The sequence below is a fragment of the Pagrus pagrus genome, assembly GCF_965226575.1.
Source record: "Pagrus pagrus genome assembly, chromosome: 1".
Taxonomy (NCBI): Eukaryota; Metazoa; Chordata; class Actinopteri; order Spariformes; family Sparidae; genus Pagrus; species Pagrus pagrus.
The window spans coordinates 38,432,474-38,450,207 of NC_140185.1; the positions used below are offsets into that span (position 1 = coordinate 38,432,474).

At 45.1% G+C, this 17,734-nt stretch overlaps 2 protein-coding genes across 2 annotated transcripts in view; one reads left to right on the forward strand and one right to left on the reverse strand.

The window, feature by feature from the left end:
- The first annotated feature begins 4,618 nt into the window (after positions 1–4,618).
- tppp3 (tubulin polymerization-promoting protein family member 3) lies at positions 4,619–9,247 on the forward strand. Its single transcript, XM_084347915.1, has 4 exons — positions 4,619–4,779; positions 5,966–6,166; positions 7,392–7,545; positions 8,239–9,247. Exons 2-4 carry the CDS (start codon positions 5,979–5,981, stop codon positions 8,431–8,433), a joined length of 537 nt encoding a protein of 178 aa, XP_084204041.1. The 5' UTR covers positions 4,619–4,779; positions 5,966–5,978; the 3' UTR covers positions 8,434–9,247.
- Positions 9,248–9,529: 282 nt separating this feature from the next.
- LOC311255704 (transient receptor potential cation channel subfamily M member 1-like) overlaps positions 9,530–17,734 on the reverse strand; it is a 34,540-nt gene continuing 26,335 nt past the window's right edge. Inside the window, exons 16-28 of the mRNA XM_084350353.1 lie at positions 17,254–17,546; positions 16,616–16,844; positions 15,896–16,027; positions 15,685–15,822; positions 15,471–15,599; positions 15,129–15,380; positions 14,575–14,749; positions 13,879–13,899; positions 13,614–13,758; positions 12,890–13,092; positions 12,679–12,811; positions 11,839–12,212; positions 9,530–10,820 (exon numbers count right to left, since the gene is read on the reverse strand). Coding sequence (XP_084206479.1) covers positions 10,096–10,820; positions 11,839–12,212; positions 12,679–12,811; positions 12,890–13,092; positions 13,614–13,758; positions 13,879–13,899; positions 14,575–14,749; positions 15,129–15,380; positions 15,471–15,599; positions 15,685–15,822; positions 15,896–16,027; positions 16,616–16,844; positions 17,254–17,546 — 2,949 coding nt within the window. The 3' untranslated portion in view covers positions 9,530–10,095. The remainder of the gene's footprint in view (positions 10,821–11,838; positions 12,213–12,678; positions 12,812–12,889; positions 13,093–13,613; positions 13,759–13,878; positions 13,900–14,574; positions 14,750–15,128; positions 15,381–15,470; positions 15,600–15,684; positions 15,823–15,895; positions 16,028–16,615; positions 16,845–17,253; positions 17,547–17,734) is intronic.

The window sequence follows — 17,734 nt, forward strand, 5'->3', positions numbered from 1 at the left end:
TGTGTGTGTGTTGTTGTTGCATTTCATCATCCCTCAGCGATTTGAGGAGGGGTTGCCCCGGCAACGAGCCACGACAACATCATAACAGCGTCAATCAAAGAGGAGCGGCAATGAGAAGCAGGTCACACGCACGCACACACACAAACACACATACACACTTAACAGTTACCTGCAGGTCTCCACTAGTTTCTCTGTTTTAGCACCATCAGGTTCAACCTGACTGACATTTACATTACATTTATACAAATTTACATTACATTTATACATTTATACATATTTACATTACATTTATACATGTATACATATTTACATTACATTTATACACATTTACATTACATTAATACATATTTACATTACATTTATACACAGGGTTCGTACGGGTGCTTGAAATCCTTGAAAGTGCTTGAATTTCAATGTTGTGTTTTCAAGGTCTGAAAAGTGCTTTGATTTTAGTTTAAGTGCTTGAAAGTGCTTGACATTATAACTCTGTGTCTTTCACAAAATTGGGATCAGACTGGATAGTTTGCTTATTACAAGGAGAAATAAAATCAGTAAGAGAACCGTATGTGGAGATTTCTTCGCCTGGGCTCCGCTGAGCCTCTCTGCTCCTCTCTGCGACCTGCCAGTCTGTGTGTCACCCCGCCCTGCCCCCTTCGAGGAGAGACAGCAGGAGATGAAAAAAATGCCAGGAGGCTGCTGGTTTAACGAGCGTTGGCTTGAAAATGATAACTACAAACAATGGTTAAGAGGAGGACCGAATCAAAGAGTGGCGTCATGCAAGGTCTGCAAAAAAAGATTTTCAGATTTGTGCAATGGGAGAGTCTGCGCTCTCCAGTCACATGAAAGGAAGTTAAGACTTTGTTTATGCTTGTCTCTGTAACGTCACACCAGGCACTGACATCTGTAAGAGCTTTAAGTGTGAAAAGGGAATGTTCACTTTTCTCCACTTTTCATTACTTACTTATAATAAAGTTTCTAATCAAGTTATTTATTTATTTTTAATATTGACTCTGCCAGATTAGATGGCAAGCCAAGACTTCTTACAGATAGGTGACACATTATGTCAAAAAAGAAAATTACAGGGTGCTCTCAGGTCTCTCTTTGTCTTGGTGCGAGTGTGCCTGAAGAACGCCAAGTGGCTGCCCTTTTTTTGGATAAAACTTTGTGTTCTCCTTTAATTTCTAAACTTTTTGCTATTATGAAACATAATTTTAGATGTTTACAGCGTAATACAATGTACATAATTGTGATAAAAAATGAAAAAAAAAAATAATCATGAGTATATATATTCCTGTAGATATGTATTTTACCCCAGCGATAAGGTGCTGGAAAATTTTTAAAATGACACTTAAAAGTAATTGAAAAGTGCTTGAATTTGACCTTGAAAAATGTGGACGAATCCTGTGTACATTTATACACATTTACATTACATTTATAAATGTATACACATTTACATTATATTTATACATTTATACACATTTACATTACATTTATACATTTATACATATTTACATTACATTTATACATATTTACATTACATTTATACATGTGTACACATTTACATTACATTTATACATATTTACATTACATTTATACATTTATACATATTTACATTACATTTACACATATTTACATTACATTTATACATGTGTACACATTTACATTACATTTATACATATTTACATTACATTTATACATTTATACATATTTACATTACATTTATACATGTATACACATTTACATTACATTTATACATTTATACACATTTACATTACATTCATACATATTTACATTACATTTATACATATTTTCATTTATACACATTTACATTACATTTATACATTTAAACATTTACATTACATTTATACATTTGTACACATTTACATTACATTTATACATATTTACATTACATTTATACATTTATACATTTATACATTTACATTACATTTGTACATTTATACATATTCACATTACATTACATTTATACATTTATACATAATTACAGTACATAACATTTATACATTTATACATATTCACATTACATTACATTTATGCATTTATACATAATTACAGTACATTAAATTTATACATTTACATTACATTTATACATATTCACATTACATTACATTTATACATAATTACAGTACATAACATTTATACATTTACATTACATTTATACATATTCACATAACATTAGATTTATACATATTTACATTACATTTATACATTTACATTACATTTATACATATTTACATTTATTCATTTATACATATTTACATTACATTTATACATTTACATTACATTCATACATTTATACATTTACATTACATTTATACATATTCACATTACATTACATTTATACATTTATACATATTTACATTACATTTATGCATTTATACATACATATTCACATTACATTACATTTATACATATTTACATTACATTCATACATTTTTACATTACATTTATACATTTATACATATTCACATTACATTACATTCATGCATTTATACATATTTACATTACATTTTTTGTGGATTTTTCTACTGGATTTGTAAGTCATATATTACATATATACATAATTATTATCTTACCGACTTTTACTTTGAGTTGATTTGTTGTTATGTGGTGTTCATTGGGGCACTATTTGTCCACAGTTTATAACCGTAATATATCGATATATCGATAGCTTGCACGTTTTCATGTGGTGACTGTAAACGATGACTAACTTACTAAAACACTATGAACGTCTTGTCTTGAAAAGTTGCAGATTCCTTATTTCATGCAAATAATCAACATAATTGTTGAACGGTGTTGGTTGTAGTTATTACGCTGAACACAACGTGACAACTTGTGATTGTATTTAGTAACGTCTGAAAACGTAGTTATATTTTCCGACGTTACTAAACACATTCACGCCCAAGCGTCGTGTTTTGGAAGTAACTTAGTCGGTGCAATCACTGTAACCACCTCGGTATGAGAATAATTCTAGCATGCTAATGTGCTGTGCAGCCTATATGCTAACAAACTACCAACTGCTATCTCTGAATCTAGCTTGTTGTTGGCACTCGATTGAGGTTTCATGTTTTTGATGTTTCCAAACGAGGCTTCGTGATTCGCCGGCTTCGTCAACAAATTCACGTGTATTCATTTTCCCCAGGGATGCTCATACAGTGACAGTATTTACGACACTAGTAACAGATAATTGCGCTTCTCAACCAGCTGGGGGTAGTAATGAGTCCAAACTACCTAGTGTTGCTTTAACAGTGAAGCATCCTGAACTCTTTTATTTGTTCATGTTTCTTCCATCAAATCAATAAAAGCAGCTGAGCTGCAGCTCACTGGCGTCCTGACGGAAACATGAGGTCATTCTGGGCCGACCGTCCCACCCTGGTGATGTCATCCTAAAGTCCTCCCACACTGACAGCTGCTTCCTCCTGGCACGACCAAGGACATGAGGTCACATCCTGTTGTGTCCTCTGAGACGTGGGGGGGGGGGGGGGGGGTCCTGTCTCCTCTTTCTTGTCTCCTGTGTCCTCTCTCCCCTCTCCTGTCTCCTCTGTCAACAGCAGGAGGAGGAGTCCTCTGGTCCTGGTCTCTGTGCTGATTCTGGTCTCTGTGCTGGTCCTGGTCTCTGTGCTAGTTCTGGTCCCTGTGCTAGTTCTGGTCCCTGTGCTGGTCCTGGTCTCTGTGCTGGTTCTGGTCCCTGTGCTGGTCCTGGTCTCTGTGCTGGTCCTGGTCTCTGTGCTAGTTCTGGTCCATGTGCTAGTTCTGGTCCCTGTGCTGGTCCTGGTCTCTGTGCTGGTTCTGGTCTCTGTGCTGGTCCTGGTCTCTGTGCTGGTTCTGGTCCCTGTGCTAGTTCTGGTCTCTGTGCTGGTCCTGGTCTCTGTGCTAGTTCTGGTCCCTGTACTGGTCCTGGTCCCTGTGCTGGTCCTGGTCTCTGTGCTGGTCCTGGTCTCTGTGCTAGTTCTGGTCCCTGTGCTGGTTCTGGTCCCTGTGCTGGTGGACACAGAAACATTCAGGCTCAAACTGACTTTATACAAACTTCATGTTTTCATTTAATGCTGAATTTACAAGAAGACACCTCCTGCTCCTCCTCCTGCTGTTCCTCCTCCTGCTCCTCCTCCTGCTGTTCCTGCTCCTGCTCCTGCTCCTCGTCCTGCTGTTCCTCCTCCTCCTCCTCCTCCTCCTCCTGCTCCTCCTGCTGTTCCTCCTCCTCTTCCTGCTCCTCCTGCTGTTCCTCCTCATCCTCCTGCTCCTCCTGCTGTTCCTCCTCCTCCTTCTGCTACACACACACACACACACACACACACACTCACACTCACACACACACACACACACACACACACACACACTCACACACGCACACACGCACGCACGCACGCACACACACACACACACACACACACACACACACACACAAACTCACACACACACTCAGACTATAAACATTAATATTCTGATGATGTATTGATGTATTGATTTATTGATTGTTGGTATAAGGTTTCAGCCTGTCACCTGTGACCCCTGACCCGTCTCTCTGCCCCCCCCCTCCCCTCTTTTATTGCCCTCCCCTGATGTGGGACAGGATGTCGCCATGGCGACGGGATAAACAGACAATAACAAGCCTTCAGCAGCTCAGAGCTGCAGCACTGAGGACGAGAGACAGAGCAGAGACGGAGGTGAGGAGGAAGAGGAGACGGACACAGGACAGAGAAGGACAGAGGAGGACAGAGGAAAACAGAGGACAGAAGAGGACAGAGGACAGAGGACAGACAGGTAAGACTGCAGGACACTGTGAGTGTGTGTGTGTTCATCCGATGTTTTCACTGTGGATTATTTGAATAATCCAGGAGGACAGAGGAGGACAGAGGTGGACAGATGGACAGTGTGTTCTGAGAGAATGAACGAGGTTCTTCAGTGTTTCAGGTGAAACTTCAGAGTTTACTGCAGGAAACAAAGTGACCTTTCACAATAAGAGTTCATAATAATTATGGTAATAATAATAATAAGAGAATCACGTCTGTGGTGAAAAGATGAAAAATAAAAGTTTGAAACAGAAATCTTCTTTGATCTTAGAGTTGAATCATCCTGCAGTTAATGATTATTATATTGATTATTGATTATTGATTATTGATGGCTGTGGTCTGTCTCACTGAGCTGCAGCTCCTCTGTGGATGCTGATGTTCAGCATCAGTCTCAGGCTATGTACACACGTAGCCGGGTATTTTTAAAATCCTGTGGTCAGTATGGATCAGGTCCAGTAACTCAGAGGCTGAGGCTGGATTCAGAGCAAATGGTTGTCATGGTTACATGTTGTGGCTCTGTAGGTTAATGAGGTGCAGGTCAGAGGAGGTGGTTGTACAGATGGGATGAGATATGCGAGGTTCATGGTGTGTGGCGGACCTCACTGACGGTGTGTCTGCTGTCCATCAGCTCTCTCAGAGTTCAGGTGACACCACCATCCTCCCCATGAAATGTGTCAACAGTGATTTCCTGTCGAGCCGTCCTCTGGCACCACTGCTTTTTTATGCGTCATATGTCAGACAAGGTCGTCACACACGTTCGGGCAGAGGACGACAGTCTGATGTTTCTGCTGCGTGTGTGCTGTCAGCTGAAGTGAAGATATGGGTTGTCAGGTTGTCTCAGAGGTGGAGAAGGAAGCAGCAGCAGTTGAGAGCTGCAGGTGGTGCTGCTGAACAGGTGAAGGGCAGAAACCTTCAAAAGATCAACACGTCGCTGCCTTTAGAATGAAACGTGCTTAATTCAGGAGCTGGTCAGCAGAATGTGATCAGGTGGACACTGTTGATGTTCCTCTCCTCCCGACAGATGAACCTCCTGCTGAATTCCACCTGCTACCTCTGACAGAAGTGTTCAATCCTCGGGATGAGACGTGATTTGATTTCGTTCCAGTTCTGAGGAGTTCTGACTGATTGTACTTCATCAGCTGGTTCTTGTTTTTCAGATATTTCCCCATCATGGCGGAGAGCGCGGACATGGAGCAGCTCCTGACGTCTTTTAAGAAGTTTGCCCTTCATGGAGACCCGAAGGCGACGGGGAAGGAGCTGAACGGGAAGAACTGGGCAAAACTGTGCAAAGACTGTAAGATCATCGACGGCAAGAATGTGACCAGCACCGACGTGGACATCGTCTTCTCCAAAGTCAAGTGAGTTCAAGTGTCTGTGTGACGCTGCTTGTTCATACGGTTTGTTTTCTGTCCACTTTCACACTGGACAGCTGGACTGAAGCGCGTCGGTGTGGCTCCCCCTGGTGGCGATCTGCAACACTGCAGTGGCTGTGTGACAGCTCAGAGGTGTTGGTGTGTCAAACAAACAGACTGTCAGTACATCTGAGGTCACTGTGAGACTTTTGAAACCCCTTCTGTGTGAAAGATCAGAACAAAAAGAATAAATGCTGCATATAAACGTGGTCTCTGAGGATTATATCCGTCTGATGACGTCTGACTTCAACTTCAGATAAACAGTTTTTACACAGAGGGTGGATCTTCTCCTCCATCACTTCCATTAGTTACATTCTAGTGGGAAGAAGCCTGAGAACCGGTTCAAACCACAGAAATACAAAACTATTTTTACTTACTAATGTCTCTTCACTAATGAAACTGAAATATGTTTCTTTCTTTGATCATCTCAAGTTTCTAAATTAAACAAAAGTAAATGTGATTAAAGGAGTTGAGTGAAGACAAACAGAAAGCTTGAGTCTGTTGTCAGGCAGCAGGACTCTGACATCGCTGCAGGTCACCTGGTTGAACTGAGACTTTTAATATGGACTCAAGTCAAAGTTTCCTCAGTGAGAAAGAAGAAATGTGAACAGGGTCCAAACAGAGCAGAGGTTCTGTCTGACAGTCGGTTCAGGTGACTTCAGTCTGCAGGGAGTCAAGAAGGACTCAGAGTGACCCAGGTGTGTCCTTCATCACCTGTCTTCAGCCTTCATGAGAGGCCGTCCTCACACTCTGATTGGCTGTGAGGGGAACGACCCAAGCTGCTCTCCATCATTAATCAGGAGTCAGTCTGCACACCTGAACAACAGGTGATCTGAATGAGCTCCAGTCAGTCCACAGAGACTCTGACAGTCCGGATCAGAACATGAGACTGAGACATCATGAAGAGATGTGTTCAAGTTCACTTTGAACAGGAAGAAAAATCTGCTTCAGTGTTCAAACTTCTGATCCTTTAAAAACATGTCAGGTTCACACGGGACAGAATATTTACAATAAGTAAAATCATAAACCTCAAAATCAAAGAAATTATTGTGAGAAATGTTCTTTCTGATATTTCTTTAAATGATTGACAGTAAAGTAAAAGGAAACACAGAGTTGTTGTCTGCAGCTGTTTCTCTCCTCAGTGTTTCCTGATGTGTTTGTGTTCCTGCAGACAGAAGACGTCGAGGGTCGTCACCTACGAGGAGTTTCAAAGAGCTCTGGAGGAGTTGGCTCCAAAGAGGTTCAAAGGTCAAAGTAAAGAGGAGGCGCTGGAATCCATCTTCAAACTGGTGGAAGGAAAAGAGCCGACCAACGCTGGAGTGACGGTGAGACCAACAGATTCCAACTGAGAGTTAGTTTCCTCCATCATGTGTTTGCAGGACAAGCAGTGACCGACACAAACAAGAGACTCGACCATCACAAGCAGTTTACTAGAACCTGATGCAGCTCATCTCCCAGTGTGTGAGCGTGGTGTTAACCTGTAACACACCTGGACACTGTCAGGCTAACGCAGTCAGGATATGTTGATGTGTAAACAGTGAGAATCAGTCCACACTTAACCTGGTAAAACCTCCATCCAGACGAGCATTTTGGCTCAGTTTCAGAAATGATCTCTGTCTCTCTGCACCACCATCACGTTCCTGTGTTTCACCGAGTTTATGGGCTGCTTCTTCTTTGGTGTATGTGACAGTATCGTCTGCATACATGTGAACAACCCAACCAACAACCAGCGGAGAAGGTTGTTTATTTGGCAGAGAAGCTTTGACTCTGAGTTGTGACACAGTTTTAGTCAGATGTGTCTCTCTCCTCTGAACCTGAGCTGCACTCCTTACCCAGACACCTCGGTCACTGATGCTTCAGTGCTGTGAGTCTTGGAGTTGACCAGAATCTTCTCTCAGCTTCACTGTTTCTGCAGTTGCTGCTCTCAGCCTGTAGAGGGAATCATTTCCAGGTGCCTGTGTACATCTCACCTGTGTAGAGTAATGTCTCATACATGTCCTGTCCTCTGTGTCCATCAGAAAGTGGCCAAGAAGGGGGCGGTGGACCGGCTGACGGACGCGTCCCGTTACACCGGCTCACACAAGGAGCGCTTCGACGAGAGTGGCAAGGGCCGAGGACGGGAGGGCCGCGAGGAGCTGGTGGAGAAAACGGGCTACGTGGGCGCGTACAAGGACGCCGGAACGTACGACAACAAGACGAAGGCTGAGAAGTAACGAGGCAGGAAGCAGAGCTCCTGTACAGCACTTAATCTGGACCAAACCTTGAACTTTGACTCCCCCTGTGTGTGTGTGTGTGTGTGTGTGTGTGTGTGTGTGTGTGTGTGTGTGTGTGTGTGTGTGTGTGTGTGTGTGTGTGTGTGTGTGTGTGAGTGAGTGAGTGAGTGAGTGAGTGAGTGAGTGAGTGAGTGAGTGAGTGAGTGAGTGAGTGAGTGAGTGTGTGTGTGTGTGTGTGTGTGTGTGTGTGTGTGTGAGTGAGTGAACACATGATGAAACTGTTGAGTCTCATTCAGACTGACGTCAGCTGCTGCTCTTCTCACCGGACTGACTCAGTCAGCCAGTCAGCCAATGAGTCAGTGAGTCAGTGAGTCAGTCAGTTGCTGCACATCAGAGCTGTGACCCAGCTCACCTGCTCCATCTGCTCCACCTGCAGCCTTCATCACTGCTGTGAACTCCACCTGTGGTCTGACCGGTCAAAATGTCTGCAGTATGTGCAGCTCTGTGTCGCCCCCCTGAGGCCCTGCTGAGTGTTACAGGGTTCAATGACCTCCTCACCTCCACCTGCAGTGTTGATGTGGTCTGAATGAGGCTTCAGTTTTTCTTCTTGTTGATATCGTTCCTCAGCAGAGTCTGCAGCTTCCTGACATCATGATGGGATTTCTTTATGTTTAATATAAAATACTTGTTCTTCTGCAGTTTAATGTTCTGAACCTTAAAGCTTATAAACTTTGATTCTGTCTTCATGTTTGGAGTTGATGCCGCAGCAGAAACTGGACTTCAGTGACTTTAATAAATGAATCAAAAACAAGAAGTGGTTTCTGTTCTTTGTTCTCATGATGAAGAAACGACGAGACAAACCGATCTGTGACTACGTCTTTTATTGTCAGAAGATTTTACTTTTATCTGTCACTCTGATCTGTCAGAGTCAACAGCAGGAATCAACTTCTCCTCCAGTCACTGATCGATTTGATTGATTGCAAGTTAGATCAGAATCAGAGTTCCTCAGTTTCATCTAGAATTATTTAAATTAAAGAATATTTATACTAAAAATCATAAAACATAAAAATACAATAAGCGATAACAGGACCAACATTCAGTCTACGTTAATGATTATAATAAATTATACATGTGATATATTTTATTTCTAATGATCAATTCTGTTCAAACATTCAGTTTTTAGACTAAAAATGTATATAATTTTATATTTTACAAAGTTCAGCATCAGATTACAGTCAGCTCATCAATAACCTTTAACACTGTTATTTTATATAATTTAAAAACAGTCAACACATCAGAGCATAGTCAATAACTTTACATTATAGTTACATGTTTAAATCTTCTGATATAAAACAACGTGAACTTGTCACATCCTGCAGCTGTGGACAGAACATCGGACCCTGGGCCCTGGACTCAGGACTCAGACCGGTCCCTGACTCCCCCTACCTCAGCGCAGGACTGAAACCACACGGTTGATTTCATCTCGGATCGATCAGAAGAATAATAATCAGTTTCAGGCCGGCAGGAGATCTGTGACGACCAGAGACCTGAACCATGAGCTAAAACTCTCACACCATTATTATAGGAATATTGATTAGCTGCTTTATTTATTCCTGAAGTCAAACACAGTGGACAGTCCAGAGTCTCCTCAGTCCTCCAGGATCAGCAGTCAGAGTCTCTGGACCTGGTCCTGGACCTCAGCCCCCCTGCAGACCTGCTGAACGTGGACACCAGGTCTTTGACGCTGCTGGTGGAGCGAAGCGTCTCCTCTCCCTCCTTCTTCGTCCTCATCTTCCTCGGGTTGGTGTTCAGACTCTTGGAGCGCAGCGTCGGGTACATCTTGTCCTCCCCCAGCAGCAGCTCCTCCCCTGATGGCTCCTCCCCCCCTCCGTTACCGTGGTGACTGTCCCTACCTATGTCACCCACCTGCTCGCCGTCCAACGGCCCCGACGTTCCCTCCTCCACTTCCTGTTTGGTCTCATCACCTTGACTCCTCTCAACGGAGGAGGGGAGGACTCTGCAGTCAGGCATGCTGGGAGATCTGGAGACCTGCTGGGGGGGGTTCGGACTGGTCACCCCCTGCTGGTCCTGGTGGGCGGTGCTGTAGATGATGCTGCTGATGGACTTCTTGTTGGAGGAGGGAGAGCTGCTGAGGGTCGGAGAGGGTGAATACTGTGTGACCTTTGACCTCTCCAGAGGGAAGGACGCCGCCGTCTCCAGTCGGGTTTTCTCTGCTGGTCTCTGCTCGCTGGCATTAGTCGTGTCAGACTGCGGAGAGGCGGGGCGGATCTGGGGGGGGTCGCAGGGGGAGATGAGGATGTCGACGTTGGACAGAGACTGAGTCCTGTCCTTCGGTCCTCTCACCTCCAGAGTCGAGCCGAACTCACCTGCAAACAGGAAGTTCACATCAAACCCCACATTCAGAACAGATTTTATTTCTAACACGATGTACGGTTCTGATGGTTGATTCATAAGAGATACTGAACATGAAACGCTTTGTTTAAGCAGGTTTTAAGAATCTGACACACCTGTGACCTCAACTCAAACTGACACACCTGTGACCTCAACTTAAACTGACACACCTGTGACCTCAACTCAAACTGACACACCTGTGACCTCAACTTAAACTGACACACCTGTGACCTCAACTCAAACTGATACACCTGTGACCTCAACTCAAACTGATACACCTGTGACCTCAACTCAAACTGACACACCTGTGACCTCAACTCAAACTGACACACCTGTGACCTCAACTTAAACTGATACACCTGTGACCTCAACTCAAACTGACACACCTGTGACCTCAACTCAAACTGACACACCTGTCTTGGGATGTCCTCAGATGAGGGTTCAGTCAGGAGGAACAGTGGACCAGAAGAGACAGTCAGACTGTTTGTCAGAGGAGATCAGTGACGGTGGAGGAGACTGAAGCCAGACAGCATGTTCTGTATTACTACACTGTTCATAGAGACAGACTGCAGAACCTCAACACAACCAGCAGGAGAACTACTGAACTCCAGTCTGGACTTTGTTTAGAGAGCATTTCCACGTCAGTTAAAGTTTTTTTATAAATGATTACTTATGAGGTTTAAGAAGTTGAACTGAATATCAAAACTGATCAGAAGTCAGTTTTATAAATGACCCAAGCTGCTCTCCGTCATTAATCAGGAGTCAGTCCGCACACCTGAACAACAGGTGATCTGAATGAGCTCCAGTCAGTCCACAGAGACTCTGACAGTCCGGATCAGAACCTGAGACAAACATTAGTCAGAGATCAGATCAGCTGATGAAGCCTTTGAACTGATACCTGATTATATGAAAGTAGAGAACATCATTATTATATAGATTAGGATTAATAATGTATCATGAAGTTGATCTGTTGTGTCTCGCCTCTCCTCCTACCTGTTGTGTTTCCCTCAGTGTTTCCTCCTCGTCTCTCTGGACTCAGTTGGGGTCTGCGGTCGGTTCCCTCCGTGTCTCCGGACACAGACGTCCTGTCGTCGTGCTCCAGCTGGTATCTGTACAGACTGTAACCGTCGGCACTGTTGATGCTGCCGTGTCGCAGCAGGGAGGCCGGCTCGCACACCGACGATCCTCTGGAGCGTGAGCGGGTCAGCTCGGCCCGGTCCACACCTGCCATCTTCTCCAGAGCGTTCATCATCCGACCAGAGAACTCCTCCAGCTGAGCCAGGCGGAGGTCCACCGTCTGCAGGGAGGCCTTCATCGAGTGCTCCCTCTCATTCACCTCCTCCAACCGCATGAACATGTTCTCCACCCTGAAGACAGAGACAGAGACAGAGGACACAAGACACCCTGAACAGAGGTGAGGACACCTGTACACACTTCACCCTCCAACACACCACGTTTCTACAGCTCGTCTGGATTTAGTTTTAACAATAAACCACATTATGTCTCAACACGTCTCTGAAGGCAGAGCAGCAGCAGAGCGGACAAAATAAAACCTCAACAAGCTTCTGTTGAGGTTTTATTTGACAGATGGACAAATTCAATCAGGAAACAGATGTTTAAAAAAGGGCGTGACCAATATTTGTGGGTGTTTTCTTATAATCCTGACTGATTGACGTCCTCCTGACTGACTTCCTCCTGACTGATTGATGTCCTCCTGACTGATTGACGTCCTCTTGACTGACCTCCTCCTGACTGACTGATGTCCTCCTGACTGACTGACCTCCTCCTGACTGACTGATGTCCTCCTGACTGACTGATGTCCTCCTGACTAACCTCTCAGATGTGACTCTGATCCTCTCATTGTTGGACGACTGTTTCTCGTCATCTTTCTCTCTGAAGTATTCCTCCACACACTGCTCCTCGAACTCGTGCAGACTCTTCAGCTCGTCTGGACTCAGCACCAGCTCTGAGGACAGACGGGATGTGATCGCACGGTTTAAAACAAACATTACTGAATTGTAGTTTGAGCCGAGGATGATCTTACGGAGTCGTCTCTCGCGGTCGTCTTGATCTCCCTCTGGCCTCCGTCTGCAGCGGCAGCACAGCCTCTTGAGGACGATGTAGATGTGGGGGAAGATGATGAGGGGGGGAGGCAGGATGGGACGGTCGTGGAAGGTCATGATGAGCTGATAACGCTGGAACTTCCACACCTGGTTGGAGATGGACTTCACCTCGAAGAACGTGTTGCTGTGGAGGAGAAAAGGAGGAAGGTTTATTCATCCTGTGATTCTGATCGTCTGTCTGTCCTCAGCTCATTATTTCCTAGTTTCAAACCAGTGGGTTTGGAGTCGGCTGCAGCTGCTGAGTTCAGACTTCTCTACTATAAAATCTGAGCCTGAGCTGAGACGTCTGCAGTGCAGCAGCACTGCTCAGATTCTGAGGCTTCATAGATGCTGCAGCTGATACAGTTTCTTTATGATCCGTGAAACAAAACAAAAATCGCACTCACCAGTCCAAGGGATCCTTGAGAACTAGTCAAGTGGTTACTGAAGAAGGTTCAGGATGTATCACACTGACACATTTGCTGAAGCTTGATCAAGGTGAACTGTTCTGGAAGCACAGTGTTCCTCTTCTCTTCCCGTCTCAGAGGATATCAACGCCTCTTGAACCGTCTTCAGTATCCAGCCCACCAGGTCTCAACTGATCTGAGGTAGGTGTGTGTGTGTGTGTGTGTGTGTGTGTGTGTGTGTGTGTGTTGTATCACTGACTTGAACACAGCGATGAGCAGGTTGACCAGCAGGATGTTGGCGACCAGCAGGTAACAGGCCATGATGGCAGGAGTGAGCCAGGCTCCGGGGATACAGGGAGGAAGCTTCTTCCCGTCTTCATCGTACATGTTGTCTCCACATGGAGCTGACACACAAACATCCTCACACTCAGTAAGAAATCAAATGATGACATTTATATCGAACCACATGGTCCTGTCCTAAATGATGTGATTAAAAAAAGGAAATGTGGAGCGGAGATGCTTACGATTGATTTCCATCGCATAAACTGTCGGTCAGTCGAAGGTAAAGAGACACAACAACATGAAGAGTCAGATTCAAACATTACAACATTAAAAACAGAAAGATCAACGTTCTTAATATGTATCTTCTTTATAATGTGGAACTAATTACAGATTCATCAATAAATTACAGGTGAGTTCTGACAGGTGAGTTCTAACAGGTGGGTTCTAACAGATGAGTTCTAACAGGTGAGTTCTAACAGATGAGTTCTAACAGGTGAGTTCTAACAGGTGGGTTCTAACGGGTGAGTTCTGACAGGTGAGTTCTACCAGGTGAGTTCTAACAGATGAGTTCTGACAGGTGAGTTCTAACAGGTGGGTTCTAACAGGTGAGTTCTAACAGGTGAGTTCTAACAGATGAGTTCTAACGGGTGAGTTCTAACAGATGAGTTCTAACAGATGAGTTCTAACAGGCGAGTTCTAACGGGTGAGTTGTAATGAGTGAGTTCTAACGGGTGAGTTCTGGCGGGTGAGTTCTAATGGGTGAGGTTTAGCGGGTGAGTTGTAATGAGTGAGTTCTAACGGGTGAGTTCTGGCAGGTGAGTTCTAATGGGTGAGTTCTAACGGGTGAGTTGTAATGGGTGAGTTCTAACGGGTGAGTTCTGGCGGGTGAGGTTTAGTGGGTGTCTCACTGGAAGTCTTACTATGAACTCTAGTCTTACGGTCTATGGAGTCTGCAAACACCTCTCCGTAGATCATCCAGTACGGCATGTAGAAGATGTTTCGGGCCAGACGCCACGTTGGCTCCTCGTCCGGGTGGAGGATGGCCTGCCGAGCTACGCCAAAACTCATCAACACCACCAGCATGATCACCACGAAGTACAACATGTCAATCATCTGGAGGAGACACCAGAGACAGACTGTTTGTTCATGGACCTACGTTTAATCGTCATCAGGGATGTTTCAACACAGTCAGATATTGATTTCACCATCACAAATCAGGGTGGACGAGGACAGGGGAGGTGGAGGGCGACAGGGGAGGTGGAGCACAGTGGAGGAGGAGGAGGACAGGGGAGGTGGAGGAGGATGGACAGGCTCTGAGTCTCTGGTAAGTGCTGACTGTAGTCAGAGGCTAAACTGAAGTCAAACACAAACACTGTGGTTCATTGTTAGCTTGTGGCTGATGAACCTTCGGGTGTTCTGGAAACACACCTAACGTGGTGACATAGCGTGTTAGCATTAGCTAGCTTGGTGCATGTTCCCTACACAGTCGTACCATTTTGCCGATCATCATGACGTAGGGTCCCAGGTACTTGTTGACTCCGAAGATGTCAAGGACTCGGATATACCAGAAGATGATGTCGACGCAGTAGATGACGCGTCCGTAGCCCATGGAGGGCTCGTTCTGCAGCCGCAGCAGTAGACCGAGCAGGAAGACGGAGATGGCCACCAGGTCGGTGATGTTCCAGTAATCCTCCAACCACACGTTGATCTTCTGCTTCAGCTTCCCCGGTTCAGACATCAGGATCTGACGACAGAGACCGACATCAGGCCTGTTCAACATGTTTCTCACCACCTGATGTGACCTTCTGCTTCACTGACTCCAGGTCTGTCTCACCTGTCGGACTTTCTCCAGTCCCAGAGTGATGATGTAAGAGATGACGATCCACTCCTGCAGAGACGGCCATCGCTCCATCTTCACCAGGATGATGTAGTTATACAGCGCCAGGTACACCAGGTAAGAGATCTGACACACACATTATATTTATGACCCCATTCATCTCATCAGATCAAACTGAGCAGCTGAAATCACAGATGAAGTTTTAACGTACCGTGTTGAACCAGAACTTGGTGAACGGCGCCGTGTAGAACTCGTAGATCTTCCTCCCGATTGGAGTCCTCCTGTGTTTCTTCTGCTCTTCTTCTTCGTCTCCTTTCTTTGACGTAGCGTCAACGTTTGAGACGGCGTCCTGAAACAAATTCCTCGTCACTCAAACTGCTGTAACTGAAACTGAAGCTGGTCGAGCTGCTGTTTGCTTGTACCTTGCTGGATTTGTTGTCGTCGTCTTTAGATTTTCCGTCCTCGTTGTCTCTGGACGAATGATATGAAGCTTCATCTCCCAGACGAAACTCCAGGAGGAGAATGGCTGGAGGGAAGATGATCCCTAAGATCACCTGGAGACCAACAAGGGTTATTCATCAGACAGCCCGTCCGCAGCTTACCACCTCCCTGACACCATCAGTGATGCTGTTTCACATTCACTTTCACTTTCACTTTCAAGGCCGGCCTGAGAGAGCAGCATTCAATAGAGCCGTGTAATAAATAATAAATAATCACCCACAATGATTCAGCAGCGACAAGGATTGCTCGGTAAAGTTTTCACTTTCACTTTCAAAGCCGGCCTGAGAGAGGAGCTGGACAGCGGTGCTCTCTTGCTTATGTTGCTATTGCCAGGGCGGATCAGAGCGCCATCCCTAGCAACGGTCTGTTATAATTGATGACGGTCATTATACAGAAATAACAGACCGTAGAACGCAGCGACGGACCAATCAGAGAGCAGCATTCAATAGAGCCGTGTAATAAAGAGACTTAATGACTTGTAGAAACGTGTTCGCTGTGAACAGAGTGAAGTGTGTTGGTGGTCTGGTCGGACAGATGTATTGCTCATTGTGTTTAAAGTTTTATTAATGTGGTAACAGATTGGATAAAAGGGAGTTAGCAACAGTAGAAACCTGTCTGTATCTCAGGTGTGTTGCTGGTACCTTGAGGCTGTTACTCTTGCCCATCCTCAGACAGCCCATCCACATGTCGGTCAGCAGCATCTGGCTGCAGGTGTGAGCAATGAAGTCTCTATGTTTGGCGGCCACGGCCAGCTTCAGACAGGTGGAGTTACTCCAGTTCTTCAGCTCGTATGTCAGCAGCTTCATGGCCACCTGCTCGTCATGCTTGTACGACTGATCGAGTAGCTCGTAGGCCAGCTGACCAAACTCTCTGCAGAGAAAATACACTCAGTCTACAGACACAGCAGCGCCCCCCTCAGGCTGTCATGTTCACTACACAACAGGAGACAGTCTGTTCTCTCAGTACAGGTTTGTGTCTATTTTAGTGTCTCAGCTTTACATGAAGTTGTGACAAGTTCAGTCTCAACACACCGTCGGTCCTTCACTGCTGTTAAAGTCCTCAGATCATTTACTTAAGTAAAAATATTGATACTACTACTACAAATACTCTGTTGCAAAGAAAAAGTCTGGCATTTAAGATTTTAATTTAGAAATACAAAAACATCAGCATCAGACCATAACATCTGTTGTGTGTGAGCCTCTGGTCTGAACTGGACCTGGACTCTGGTTCTGATGTGGACCCTCTTGTCTAAAGTGGACTCTGGTTTTGTGTGACTCACTTGGAGTTGTTCTCCAGGTCCTGGTAGATGTCGTCCACCATCTCGCTCTGGGACGACTCATGGGCCATGGCCTTGTATAGTTTACAGGCCACCAGAGCCTTGGCCATGGCCTCCTCCCCCCGCTGCCACAGGAACAGCGCCATCTTCTGACGCTTCATCAGCACCGCCCACACCATCAGCTCGTGGAACGGGTACTGAAACCTGCTGACCTCGGGGTCGTCCACGTCAATGTCCACCTCCTCCTCCTTCTTCTTGTTCTTCTTTCCTTTCCCCTTCGGTCGAGGCTCGTCATCCTGCACAAACCACAAGATCATGACTCAACACTGACTCAACACTGATTCAACACTGACTCAGATACTGACTCAACACTGACCAAATGCTGACTCAACACTGACTCAACACTGACTCAGATACTGACTCAACACTGACCAAATGCTGACTCAACACTGACTCAATGCTGACTCAACACTAACCCAACGCT

Excerpts from the sequence above, each read along its gene's own strand:
- tppp3 (XM_084347915.1), top strand. The coding sequence starts at position 5,979 with ATGGCGGAGAGCGCGGACATGGAGCAGCTCCTGACGTCTTTTAAGAAG. Across the intron at positions 6,167-7,391 it reads ATCGTCTTCTCCAAAGTCAA|ACAGAAGACGTCGAGGGTCG; the intron begins GTGAGTTCAAGT and ends GTGTTCCTGCAG. Across the intron at positions 7,546-8,238 it reads CGACCAACGCTGGAGTGACG|AAAGTGGCCAAGAAGGGGGC; the intron begins GTGAGACCAACA and ends TGTGTCCATCAG.